Raw genomic sequence first — 12,536 nt, forward strand, 5'->3', positions numbered from 1 at the left:
CCAAGCCTTAGCATAGAATTAATGTGTAATTATTTGAGCCAGAGAAACCATGTTGCTGTGAGTTGCTAATACCACCTATAGTTGGGTGTGAAAGCTATTCAAAGGAAAGGATCATGCTGGAATAGGTGTTTAAAAGACTTGAGATACAGCAGTGTTAAAACAAAGCTGTCACTGAGGCTGGATCCAAGCTCTGGTTTTTCTCTTTTCTGCCCTCTGCTGACTAGCATTTCCTTTCAGCCCTGCCTTGGGTCGCTCTGTCAGCCTTCCAAAACTTGGAGCTGCAACATTACTAAAATTGCATCCCCGAGGCTGACAACTAATCTTGTTGAAGTCCAAGCAGCAAGTTGATATTAGCTGTTTGTAAATCATCTCCTGCAGGAACAGTATATTACTCCTTGTACCAGGTGAAAGGTCTTGTTGTTTTAAGGGCACATTTGCATTTGGTTTTGTGTTGAAATGTATTTATTGGTGCATTCCTTAAGCGTGCTGCGTTTTTCCTATCATAAATCATCGGTCTGAGCCCAGTCTTACATTCGACGACTCATTCCCGTGGTTTATTCTGTGACTTATTTCCTTATTTGCAGATGTTCCAGGTGATCCAGCCTGAGAGAAGAGTCCTGTATATCCAAGCAAATAATTGTGTGGAGGCCAAGGACTGGATTGACATCCTCACCAAAGTTAGCCAGTGCAACAAGAAGCGCCTCACGGTCTACCATCCCTCTGCCTATCTCAACGGCCACTGGCTTTGCTGTAAAGCTACTGCAGATAATACTCCCGGCTGCACACCCTGCACGGGGTAAGGGCTGGTAACGTGCTGCTGGGCTAGGTATTGCCAGGGGTACGTGTGTCCCTGCAGTGTCACCTGCATGTACACGGTTACCAAGAAGGTCTGCCAGGAGCACAGGTGTCTGTGTGTTTCCAAAGGCCATCTCTGTCGTTACTTGTGATACTGACAGTATCTGCAGGCCCTGGTCGAAACGTTGACATTCTTAGAGTCCAAGACTTCGATAGGAGTCGGCTGTTGGATAAGACAGCTTGGTTTTGATCATGTAGTCAGTAAAAATATCAGAAATCCCTTCAGCATCCTGTTTGTACCTTCTTGAAACACCCAATCATCTGCTTCCAGATTTAATTCTAAACTATCTTCTCCTAAGGAGCCCACTTGTCCTCTCTGTCAAATGAAGAGGTACTGTCTTACTCGTAGGAAACTGTTTTCATCTCAAATGACAGAAGCAACAAGTCTGTAGTGGTAGTACCGGAATGAGGGGCCTGGACGGTTGGGAGTTCAGTGCTCTGGCTCCTCCGTCTGGTTACAGTGGACTAATTCACCCGGATGTCTGCATAGAGATGCAGCCCTCTCATGTCAGAGTGAAAGCGTGCACGATAAATCTAGGCATAAAGAAGTTTGAACTTGTCCCTCTTTTCTTTTGGGGAAAAATAGGAACTTTTGAGGTGGTAGGTCTCATAAGTACTTTTACTTTCATCTTTAAGCATTTTTTCATGCCATAATGCACTGTTTAGCATATAACTTCTGCCTCTCTCCTGATACCTTACAGAGGCCTGCCAGCAAATATACAACTGGATATAGATGGAGATAGAGAAACGGAGCGCATCTACTCTCTTTTCAACCTGTATATGCCAAAATTGGAGAAAATGCAAGGTGAGTATGAGAGATCATTGCGTCTTCAGTCTACTCAGCAAGGCCAAAATACCTGTGAAAAACTGTATGTTCTAGCTAGACCAGCTTTGAGAATCATTTCCCTTGTGACACCCGTAACATGGTGGCCATCATTTAACTTGTTTCCCCTTCTGCTGTCTCGAGGCAATTGTGTGAATTATTTTTGGTGCAGTGTGCAGTCTCACAGTCTGTACAAAGTTCTTTGCATGACAAACAGTTGTTTTAAATATGGCCTTAAACACGGCACCCTAAAATAGCTCAAGCACAGAACATTGCTTGGATGCTCTGAATTGACAAATCAGAGCGTGTGCTAAACCAGAAGTTTACTGATCCTGAAAAGAAGCACCAGCAAAGTTGAGTTTTCAGTGGAACATGGTTTTGTGTTACCAGAAGTCATGTGCACATTCCTCAATTCAGATCCCAAGAAGAGGCTGGATGCAAATGGTTACCTCAGGAAGGCTCTTTTGGAATTATCAGTGAAAGATAACCTGTGGATGTCTGTGAAAGCTGGAAGGTGAAGTTTGCGCTAGGAAACCCTTAGTAGCTGAGGGGAGCAGCGATGTGCCATGAAGGATAAAAGAAAGAAGAGACAGCAGAGGAAGTTAGCATTGGTAGGCATGCCAAGAAAAGTATCCGGTATACACAGTGCCAGACTTGAAATCCCGATTTAGCACAGGGAGTGGCAGGGAAGCCTTCACTGTGGCACTGATCTTTAAATAGGACTTTATTTTATAATATGAGATAAGCTAGTGGTGTCAAACACACAGATTGGAAAGCACTTTAATCCATTCCTGGCCGCCGTGCAGTTGCAAACTGAAGATCCCCACCACTTCCGAGCTGTCTGAACCAATGCCCAGCTTTCCCCCGTTCCGAATCCTCACTGCCAGAGCCAGCATCGAGTTTCGGTGTCGGGGGAAAGGACGTGGGTCTGGCACAGGCAGCGCACCAAGGGGAAGGTAACTCGAAAGCTGAGCCTGAGGCAGCAGGACAGCTAGACAGATAGGGAAAAACAGAGTGAAAAATACTCGTCTCTCCCCTTCTAATGTGCTCAGCTGCAGTGCAGGAGTAGATCCCATGATGAATGTGTTGAATGCTCATGTGTCCTGACCAGCGGCCTGGTCTCTCAGCCTCGGCGGCTCCCTGGTAGGAGAAGAAGGCAGCATGATTTCCCCCTTCTTAGAGGACATCCTTAAGCAGGCAGCCAGGCAGTAGTCATGACAAATTCTTCTTCTGTTCACTCTATTAGTCTTGGGGTAAGGGGTAAACATCTTCTGCGACTGCTTCAGCCTGTGACTGCCCTGCACCCAGCTTGCTGCTTCGGGACGGAGAAGGGAAGGCCTAGCTTGGCGCAGGCCGACCCTGCAGCCACTGTGTCACGGGTTCCCACCGTGCGTGCGTGGGGCGCTGCTAGCAGTACTCAAGGGGAAAGCACTGCCTGTGCAGCAGGGACCAGCTTCTCACTGAGCCAGGAGCAGCTGCCAGGCTCACTGCATTTTCCTTACGAGATGAGGAGGAAGGAACAGGCGTGGGCCAGCCCATGTGCCTACCAAGAGCCCAGCAGAAGGACAGGGAACTGCTCCTTTTGCTGTCACTGTCAACCACAGTTCTGTGGTGGTCATGCAGAAGCAAACCGATGAGCTGTATGAACACCAGACTGGGTGTTTTCAGGCTGCATGTCTTGCTTTCCCCCTCCACCCCCCAGCCTCCCTGATATCTATTTCTGTATTTTATTCTTTCTCCAGAGGCCTGTGGCAGCAAATCTGTGTATGATGGACCCGAAGAGGAAGAGTACTCGACATTCATCATCGACGACCCTAAGGAGACATACAAAACACTAAAGCTGATTATTGAAGGTGTTGGAAATTTAGAGCAGGAGCATGCTCAATATAAGAGGGATAAATTTAAGAAGACAAAATATGGAAGCCAGTAAGTATAATGGATTGTCCACGTGGGAATAGTCTGGGAAGCGGTATTTCCCTTGCTTGCACTCTGGCTTTCACCATCCTCACGTTCAAAAAGGATTCTACAAATACAGAGGGTTCATATCACAATGCTTTACTCTAGGACTCTAAGGAATACTTAAATGCTTATTTTTTTAAATGCAGTTTAATTCTTAAAAGTAAGGTTGGAAGGGGGGGGTTGTTTTTTGTTTTTTGGGTTGGTTTGTTTGTTTTTAAATTTTGAACCTGTGCTCATGGAATGAGCAGTAAATTCCAGAAGATACATGTATCTACTGGCTTCTTTTAGAGTGTTGGTGTAAAAATGGGAAGAGTGGCTGATGCAGCTGCATGATGGTATTTTGTGTATGTGTAAATAAAGGAGCATTCTCTGGGAGGCTGACAAAAAAGAGGATCGATTCAATCAGTCAGTTCTTCCAGCTTAAGTAAGATGCAGTATTTCCATTACAACTTTGGAAGTCCAAGTTAGGGAGAAGATTTTGTCTGTTTGCTTTCCATTCTGACATCTTGCTGCCCTGACAGAAGGCTCTGTGTGTAGTGCTTTTTATCTTCCTTTTCTTTTAGGGAGCATCCCATTGGCGACAAGAGCTTCCAGACGTACATCAGGCAGCAGTCAGAGATCTCAGCACATTCTATATGACACACAAAGGAAATCCCAGGACAGTGCTTGAAGGGTCGATCCATGAAGCTAAAACAGCAAAACAAAAGGGAAGCCACACATGTAGCAAAACACATGGATAAGTGTCAAACTCTGAGACTTGCTAAATGTATTCTCTTTTCAAGAAACTGTTATAATAGTTGCTATGCACTTTACTCATCTGGTTATTGACAGATGATAAAACTCTGCCTTCTAGGCAGTTGTTGTCACATGTTATTTTTAAAATTGCTTTGGTTTCTTGGAATCTAGTGATCAGTTCAATGATCACGGTGTGTGGACTTCATCTTGACAACTCCCATGCAATTCCTTATGTTTCGGAAACCAAGCTTGCTGCTAATATGCGGCAGAAAACATATGTATTTTGCTCCTGTTTAATGTATATTATGCCACAGCCCATTGTGCTCTCTTAGGAAAAGTTCAGTAACACTTTACTTTTAATGCCTGCCTTTAGAAAAGAAGCAGAGAAAAAAACCCCAAACCTCTGGTGTAATCTTTTGCATTGTAGCTTGTATTCCGAGCAGGCCTTTTGTTGTTTTGTTTTCTACAGCAGCATAATTTTTGATAAATGTGCACAGTTTTTCATAGAAATTCCAATCTGAATGGTACTCTTGATATTTTTGAGATACAGCCTCATTTCTCCAGACACATTCGGCAGGCTTTGGCTGCGAAGATGCGGTGTCAGCGAGCTAATAAAACTGACTCCCATAGGTGTGAGTAAGAAAGAAATGAACTTCTGTCAAAGCTGCACGTCTCTCTTATGCAGTCCAGTGAACGGTGACCCTTGAAAGTCTGCCAACTGAAAGGCAAGGTAAGCTGGTTTTGGTGATGTTCTGTCACCACAGCGAGAAGAACGGATAGAACATGAGTCTGGCAGCTGACGCGCACAGGCTCCTGGCACAAAAGCCATCAAGACAGGTTTTCTCTGTAAGGACGTTTGAAGCACTGGAGTCCACGCTGTCCTAGTACCACTTGCTTTTCTGGAAAATGGGTTTCTACTTTTCCAAGAATGTTTTTAAATACTTTTTTTTTTTTTAAGAGACTTGTTAAAGGATATTTAGTATATTAACATGCGTAATGGTAACTTGTTAATATTCCGAGTGCAGTGAAAATGGAATGAGCTGTGTATCTCACTAATACCAACAAAAGTCATTAAGGGGGGGAATAAAGATCTGCTAAGTACAAGGTATGTATTTATATATGCTGTTTAGTTGTACATTGTAACTTTCCTCTGTGTAAGGGTCTGATTTACGGACAGCTAGCTTTGATGGCACAGAAGCCTGCATGATGGACTTTAAGCTTCTGTGGGGTAGAAGCTGGTGTTGGTTTTAAGCTGCATTGGAACAGAAAGCATTGAACTACCAGTTTAATGTGAAGATACCTGTATCTTTGCTTAAAGTGTTACAGAGTAACTCTTAACCGTGTCCTCATTGTATCTGATTTGATTTAAGATGGCTGAAGTACTTTGAATGCCTCTATTAGTGATGCTCTTAGGAATGAGGTTTTCTTTTTGTTTGAGTATATATCCTGCTAGATGATAAATGATCTTTTATTCATCTTCACCCAGCAGACTGGGGAAAGGGAAGTAATGAAGCATTGCAGAGATACATTTGGACTCCAAGCTTTTAGCTGCCATGAACTGCAATTTTTAACTTGCATTTGTAACTAATACCGTTTATAAAATTCTAATGAGATCTGTATTGTGTGTTCAACTTGCCAATTAAAAAAAATGTTTTATTTCTGACAACCGTGTGGGCATTGGGAGTCTGTTCGGATTCACAGTGGTCACTGGGGTGCTGCTGGCACAGCATCCACTGTTCCAACTTGGATCACGGATGGAGATCCTGGTGAGCATAAACCTATCTCTGTTGGGGCTGCCGAGTCCCATCTTCACTCTTCCTCCCATCCCCACCCCTTCTTCTTGAGCAGCGTTGAGCCCGTGGGACTCTGCAGCGAAGAAGATTGGGCACCTGAACCAGCCACAAGCTGCTGTGGCAAAGGAAGCAGCTATTGCTCAGCCCCATCAGCACTTTCCTTGTGTTACTGCGCAGCTGTTTCTGCTGCGAGGGGGGGCTGAGACCATGCTGAAAGGTCAGGAGGAAACAGTTGAGAGCACAGCACCCCATATGCATGGGGGTTTGTGCAAATCAGTCTTCTAGAGCTTACCAGTCCTCCCTGGCACTCACGTGGAGTAAGCTTTGGCCCCGAGATGCTGTGTGACAAGCTGCACTCGCTGGTTCTGTGGGAGTGTCTGCAGGAAGGCTGGGCAACAGCCCCTCTGGGATAGAAAGCTGTTGGGATGGGCTCCTTCAGCGTGCGTTAGGCCAGCCCGCTGCCGCCCTGGGCGTCTCCGCCGCTGAGAAGCTTCTGGAGAAGAGCACGCGCGGTAGCGGAGTGACCCTCGTGGTTTAACAGGTAAGCCACAGCCAGGAAGGAAAAGTCAGGCTGATGGTGGAAGACACCTCACCGGTGCCCTGGTGAAGGTGAACTTGGCCACAATTACGCAAGCGTGTGTTTCTGCCGAGCAGCTGTAAACCTGGCTTTACAAGCAGACAGAGTAACTTGACACGGGGTTTGTCAGAAATGAGCAGAGCCAAATGCAGAGTTGCTGCAACTCCATTCTCAGGTCTCTTCCACTCAGTTTCACCCAGTGTGTACAAACATTCTGTTTTCCTGCTAACACCTCATAGCTTAAGTCTGTAAGAAACCTTTGAAAGCCGTTTTTTTTAACTGCATTAACACAGTTGGTGAGAGTGGTGTTAAAAGTGGCCTTCCGGGACTTGCTTCTCTGTCTCCCGTCTGTCTGCAGCATGTGTTTCATATGTTACCTTCAGAAATACTCAGCAAATTCCTCCCACAAGACAGATGATTTGATAGGGACACTTGGGACATCATCCCTTTTATCTGGAATGAAGAAAATAACATTTTAAAAAAATACAGAAAAAAGCATAGACATAAGTAACCATGCCAGGTCAGTTTTCTTTCCTTCTCTATTTCAGACTGAAAGGCAAAACAGTGAATTTTGGCAGAAAAAGATTTTGAAGCCAGGCTGGTCTCTCCTGAGACTCCCGTTACCAAAGATGTTCCTTGTGCCTGTTTTCTCCCTCACAGAAGCAGCACGCTAGGGCAGGGCCCAGCCTGGCACCAGGACCCAAGTGGCCTGGGTCTGTCCCCATTCCAGTTGGAAGGGGTGGTGTCTTGCCAGGCAAAGGTCTTGCCACATTTCAGAAGAGCTCAGACTGGGGCAGCTGGCTGTGAAATTGCACCCCAAGGCAAGATGCCTGATGGGGTTTCCTAAGGAAATGGGCAGGAGTTGACTTGACAGATAAAATCTTGTCACTTGGGTGCTTGTGTTTTCGAGGTGGATGTGGTAGTGATGGAGAGCAGCTGCTGCAGTGATGACATCACTGTTATGCCCTTCTCACTCTGTGGCTGTTGTGTCTGAAGCTGTGCTGGGAGGCAGCTGGATGCAGGCAGCAGGAGTGACAAGCCTGGCACGTGCCAGTGATGTCTCAAAGCTGTGGGCACCAGTGGCGCTTGGTTCTTCCCCCAGTCAGATTTTGATGAGGTCTGTGTATGGATGAGAAGGTTGAGGAACATGGTTCTTCCCTGGTCATGTTTCCACATAAAAGTCATCAAGTGGAAACAAGAAAAGCATGATGCACCCCGGGCAGGGTGTGCAGTTACAAAGAGCATGCAGGGCCCACCACATCTTTGCAAGGCTCATGGGAGTCAGTGACTGCTTGTCTGAGACACTGTGAGAAATCACAACTTCTGTCTACTTGAGAAGCTGGTTTGGGGCTGAGGCAGTGGTGTGATGCAGTTGGCTCAGGGCCCTGAATGTTGATGCGATTCCCACCTCCGCCACATCTCTGCAGTACCCCACATGGTTTCAAGGAGGTCATTTAAAATCAAATCCTCTAAGCACGCTTATAAAGGGCTGTGGGAGAAGCTGGCCTGGATAGCAGGAGAATGCCTGAGCCCTGCCAGTCTCCATCATGAGCTCCAGGAAAGGGATGCTGCCAGAGGGCTGTGGTGTGGCCAGAGCCTGAGGCTGACACTGAGCAGTGCTTGGAGATAAAGTCTTAACCGCATCTTCCCACAAGCTGCCTTCTGTATTCATTACAGCTGGAGGCAAAAGCTCGAGGGCTTTTGGGGAGTCTTTGCTTTCTGTCACTGAGCTGGTGTCATTGGAACAGTAAATTAACTATTCCAGAGCTCAGGTGGGCACTGAAGAAAGGATGGGCTTTTTAGTCCCGTGTTCCTGCGGGTGTAAGATCCTGGATCTGGGCTGCGTAAGAAAAGACTGGAAGAAGCCATCACAGAGCAGATAATTGCTCTGGGTTCCTGAGATAAAACAGGATCCTAAGAGCCCTTCTAACCAGCCCTCCTAAGTTCTGAACAAATCACAGGCGCCTTTCCATTTCCGTTCCCACTCTTCATCTGCTGCTCCAGCCGAGTCACTCAGATTTACCCAAAATGTGCAAATCTCTGGATTTCACCTGTTTCCGCAGAGCTGTTGCCTTTAACCGCAGCGTTGCCCGGAGTTGGCAGATTTACCCACAAAGCTAATGCTGACACGCTGGTTAAAGGACAGGTTCACCACCAGCCTGGACTGAATGTAAAGAATGTTTAAATAATAAAAAGGGAAAGCGGACACTCAAAACCAGCACTATGCTGAAGCTGAACAAAACTGTGCCCCAGACGTGCCCCGTTCTGGTTAATGTTGAGGGCAAACTGTCTCTGCAAACATCTGGGGCCTATATGGTGTCCAGCTAATTTTACTAAATTCACCCAACATCTTTAACCTTTCTCGTTGTTACAGAATCACAAGGTTGGAAAAGACCTGTAAGCTCATCAAGTCCAACTGTTCCTGTCCTATGCTGAACCATATCCCTAAGTACCTCATCTACCCTTTTTTAAACACATCCAGGGAAGGTGACTCAACCCCCTCCCTGGGCAGCCTGTTCCAGGCCCTGACAACTCCTTTTCCTAACATCCAATCTGACCCTGCCCTGGCACAGCTCTGTGCCATTTCCCCTTGTCCTATCACCTCTCACCTGGCTGAAGAGACCATCGCCCACCTCTCTACAACCTCCCTTCAGGTAGTTGTAGGTGGTGATAAGGTCTCCCCTCAGCCTCCTCTTCTCCAGGCTAAACATCCCCAGCTCCCTCAGCCGCCCCTCATGGGATTTGCCCCCCAGCCCCTTCACCAGCCTGGTTGCCCTTCTCTGGACTCGCTTGAGGACCTCAATGTCCTTCTCATGGTGAGGAGCCCAGAACTGAGCACAACACTTGAGGTGCAGCCTTACCAATGCCGAGTACAGGGGCAACAGTTGCTCTGTTCTGCCCTAAAACCACCCAAACAAAATACTATATTTATTATTTGCTTGAGGCCTCAACAAAGGTACCACCTGGATATGGACCCTTGTGTAAACAAGCAGTTCTTGGTACGGGTGACCGTGATGCACAGGTCTGCCATCAGGTATCAAGGATGTGAGTATCTCTGAACTCCAATCCTCAAGCACTTTGGGTTTTGCTTTCTTTAGCAAGTGCTTCTGTGTTATAGCTCACCTATAATTCCTACTTCTCTTCCTCTCCAGGAGACATTCTCTGGTGGCCATGAGATCCTGTGCCCACGAAGGGAATGGCTCGGGAGGCTTGCAGCTGAGAAAAGCAACTCTAAAAATAGTCAGGTTCTTCTGCAATGTCTGGAGACACAAATGCTTTGCCTCCTGCTGAGCCACGGTATTGTGAGGACAACCCCATGGTATGTTTTCCCTTATGGTGAAGTCCTCTTAAAGCTGTTCCTGCTCCCCTGCCCCAGCCGTGGTTCAGCATCCCATTAGCAGCCTAGATGCAACTGAATCAGTGAAATAATTGGGAGCTGTTAAGTGGGAGAGATTCTAGGAAAACCTGGCTCATCCTCCTGACCAGGTTTACAGCAGCCTCACAAACACTTGCACTCATAGCTGGTGAGGTGGGGACAAGCCACCCCAGACAGCTTTGCCATCAGGACACACACATCTCCCAGCTGTCCTCCAAATCCATTTGCTCCCAGCACCTAGTGCTCCTTATCCACACCACCAGTGCACAGCACCACCTGTGACACGGCCTTCTGAAGCCAGCACTGCCTGTGTACATGTCCTCTCACCACAAGAAATGGTGCTGTTACTTACCACCAACAGCACGTGAGGTAGTAGGTGATCCCTGTCCTCTTTTGCCTCGTCTACGTGTGCAGGCTGGCAGATGCCCCAGGGTCCTGCTGTTCTTCCAGCATTAGGGCCAGGCAAAATCAGAGAGAAATCCAGCTCTGAGATGGGGTGTCTCCTGCTGGCACAGTACCATGCTTCCTCAGGGTTTGCCTAGGAGCTGGGTCCATGGTAGTGGCTCCGGCACCCTCCTTGCCAGCTCTTTACTGCTCTGAAGCAGCCTGGGATGGGCTTCAAGGCAGGTTCCCCACTGGAGAGTCAAGCCTGAACCTTACTTGTTTGAAAAATGTCAGCCTTTTTTCACTCCAGAGAAGCCCCCTTGGCATCATTTCTATCGAAGGTACCAGGAGGGGAGGACAATAAGCATAAAGCCCTTGTGCAGAGCAGTGTGGAGAGCCCTCTGAGGGGACTTGGCACTGGTTCTCAGCAGAGGGTAACTGGTGTCCAAGTTATTTTTGGTGTCAGAAGGAGATGGCTGGAGCTTTTGCTTTATTTAGCACTTGTGAGTGCAGAAGAGAGGGGATGGAGAAGCTGGCAGGCCTGGGCAGGTGGAGAGTGTCAGCCAGATAAGAAACTTAAGAGGGGGAAGGCCTGGAAATCCTCATGGGGGCTGGAGGAAGGTGTCAGCCATTTCTCTGGGCAGGCAGGAGCCAAGTGTTTGGGAGCCAACTTGGCTCTTAGGGTGGGACCTTACACACTCAGAGTAAAGCAAGAGGCCTTGGGCAAGCTCAAGCAGAAGAGTGGGACCTCGGTTTGCTCACCAGGCTCCCAAAGCTGAACGATTCTCCTTTAATCAGGCTATTCAGTAGTTCGTTTTCTCTGCCTGCTTCTCACACCTGTTTTCTGCAGCAGGAGAGAGCAGTTGGTTTCTCTTGTGTTCCTCAGAGCACTATCTGGGTGAAAACCCTATGAGCCACCACACAGCCACATGTGCATGGACCCCCTGCAGCTGCAGTGGCTGTCCCCCTGTGTGGGGCCAGCAAGGAGGTGAGTGGGGTGCGTTTTTCCTGGCTCTTTGCAGGTGGGTGCTGCAGGATGGGGCAGCTTGGCATTACAGAGTGAGGTTGCTCTGCTTGGCATAACTCCTGCCAATCCTTGCCCTTCCATTCCCCATAAATACATCAGCTTGCCCCTGACCTCCCGAAACTGTCCCCATCTCTCATTGCCCGGGGACAAGAGATGGGGTCAGCCCCCACTTGTCAGTGCCTTCCTCTTGACCCACGTGTCAGGCCCAGCCTGCTGCCCCTTCCTGTGTCTCAGACTTCTTGTCTGAGACTGCTCTAGTCCTGGTTGTTATCACCAGGACTATGGTTGCATGTCCACTGTGTAGATGCTTCCATTCCAGTCAGTTACTCAACCTCCTTTAATAGTGAGGAGGAAAGAAAGAAGCCCCACTGAAGCATCACTCACAATTTTACATGTCTACCTTAGAATGAAATCAAACCCTAAAAATTTCCAGTTCACAGAATCACAGAATCACAAAGTTGGAAAAGACCTTTAAGATCAACAGGTCCAACCATTCCCATCCTAAGCTAAACCATATCCCTGAGTACCTCATCAACCCGTCTTTTAAACACACCCAGGGGTGGTGACTCAACCCCCTCCCTGGGCAGCCTGTTCCAGGCCCTGACAACTCTTTCAGTGAAGAACCTTTTCCTAACATCTACTCTGACCCTGCCCTGGGGCAGCTTTGTGCCATTCCCCCTTGTCCTGTCTCCTGTCACCTGGCTGAAGAGACCATCACCCACCTCTCTACAACCTCCCTTCAGGTAGTTGTAGGGCAGTTGTAGGTAGTTCCCTTCTAATGACCACAAGGTAGCTGGTGTGACCGCTTACAGTAAAGACATCCAAAGCTGGTGAGATGACCCCTGCCCAGGGTGACAGGAGAGGAGCCCAGCTGCGTCGGCACCCTGCTTCAGTCACCCTCACTGTGCAGCAGCCGGTTGCTCCCAAGCCCTGGTTCTTCCCACAGCCCTTTTCCCTCCCTCCCGCCTCGGGTGCTGGAGGGGTGGCCAGGCCACTAGATGGGGGTG

General features: G+C 47.9%; 1 protein-coding gene across 1 annotated transcript in view; it reads left to right on the top strand.

The window, feature by feature from the left end:
- Positions 1-6,032, top strand: part of RASA3 (RAS p21 protein activator 3) — a 94,099-nt gene extending 88,067 nt beyond the window's left edge. The window contains exons 20-23 of the mRNA XM_084264323.1: positions 585-796; positions 1,557-1,660; positions 3,421-3,604; positions 4,201-6,032. Of these exons, the coding sequence (XP_084120449.1) occupies positions 585-796; positions 1,557-1,660; positions 3,421-3,604; positions 4,201-4,276 (576 nt within the window). The 3' untranslated portion in view covers positions 4,277-6,032. The remainder of the gene's footprint in view (positions 1-584; positions 797-1,556; positions 1,661-3,420; positions 3,605-4,200) is intronic.
- The last annotated feature ends 6,504 nt before the right edge of the window (positions 6,033-12,536 follow it).

This window comes from Gallinula chloropus (genome assembly GCF_964237585.1).
Source record: "Gallinula chloropus genome assembly, chromosome: 1".
Classification (NCBI taxonomy): Eukaryota; Metazoa; Chordata; class Aves; order Gruiformes; family Rallidae; genus Gallinula; species Gallinula chloropus.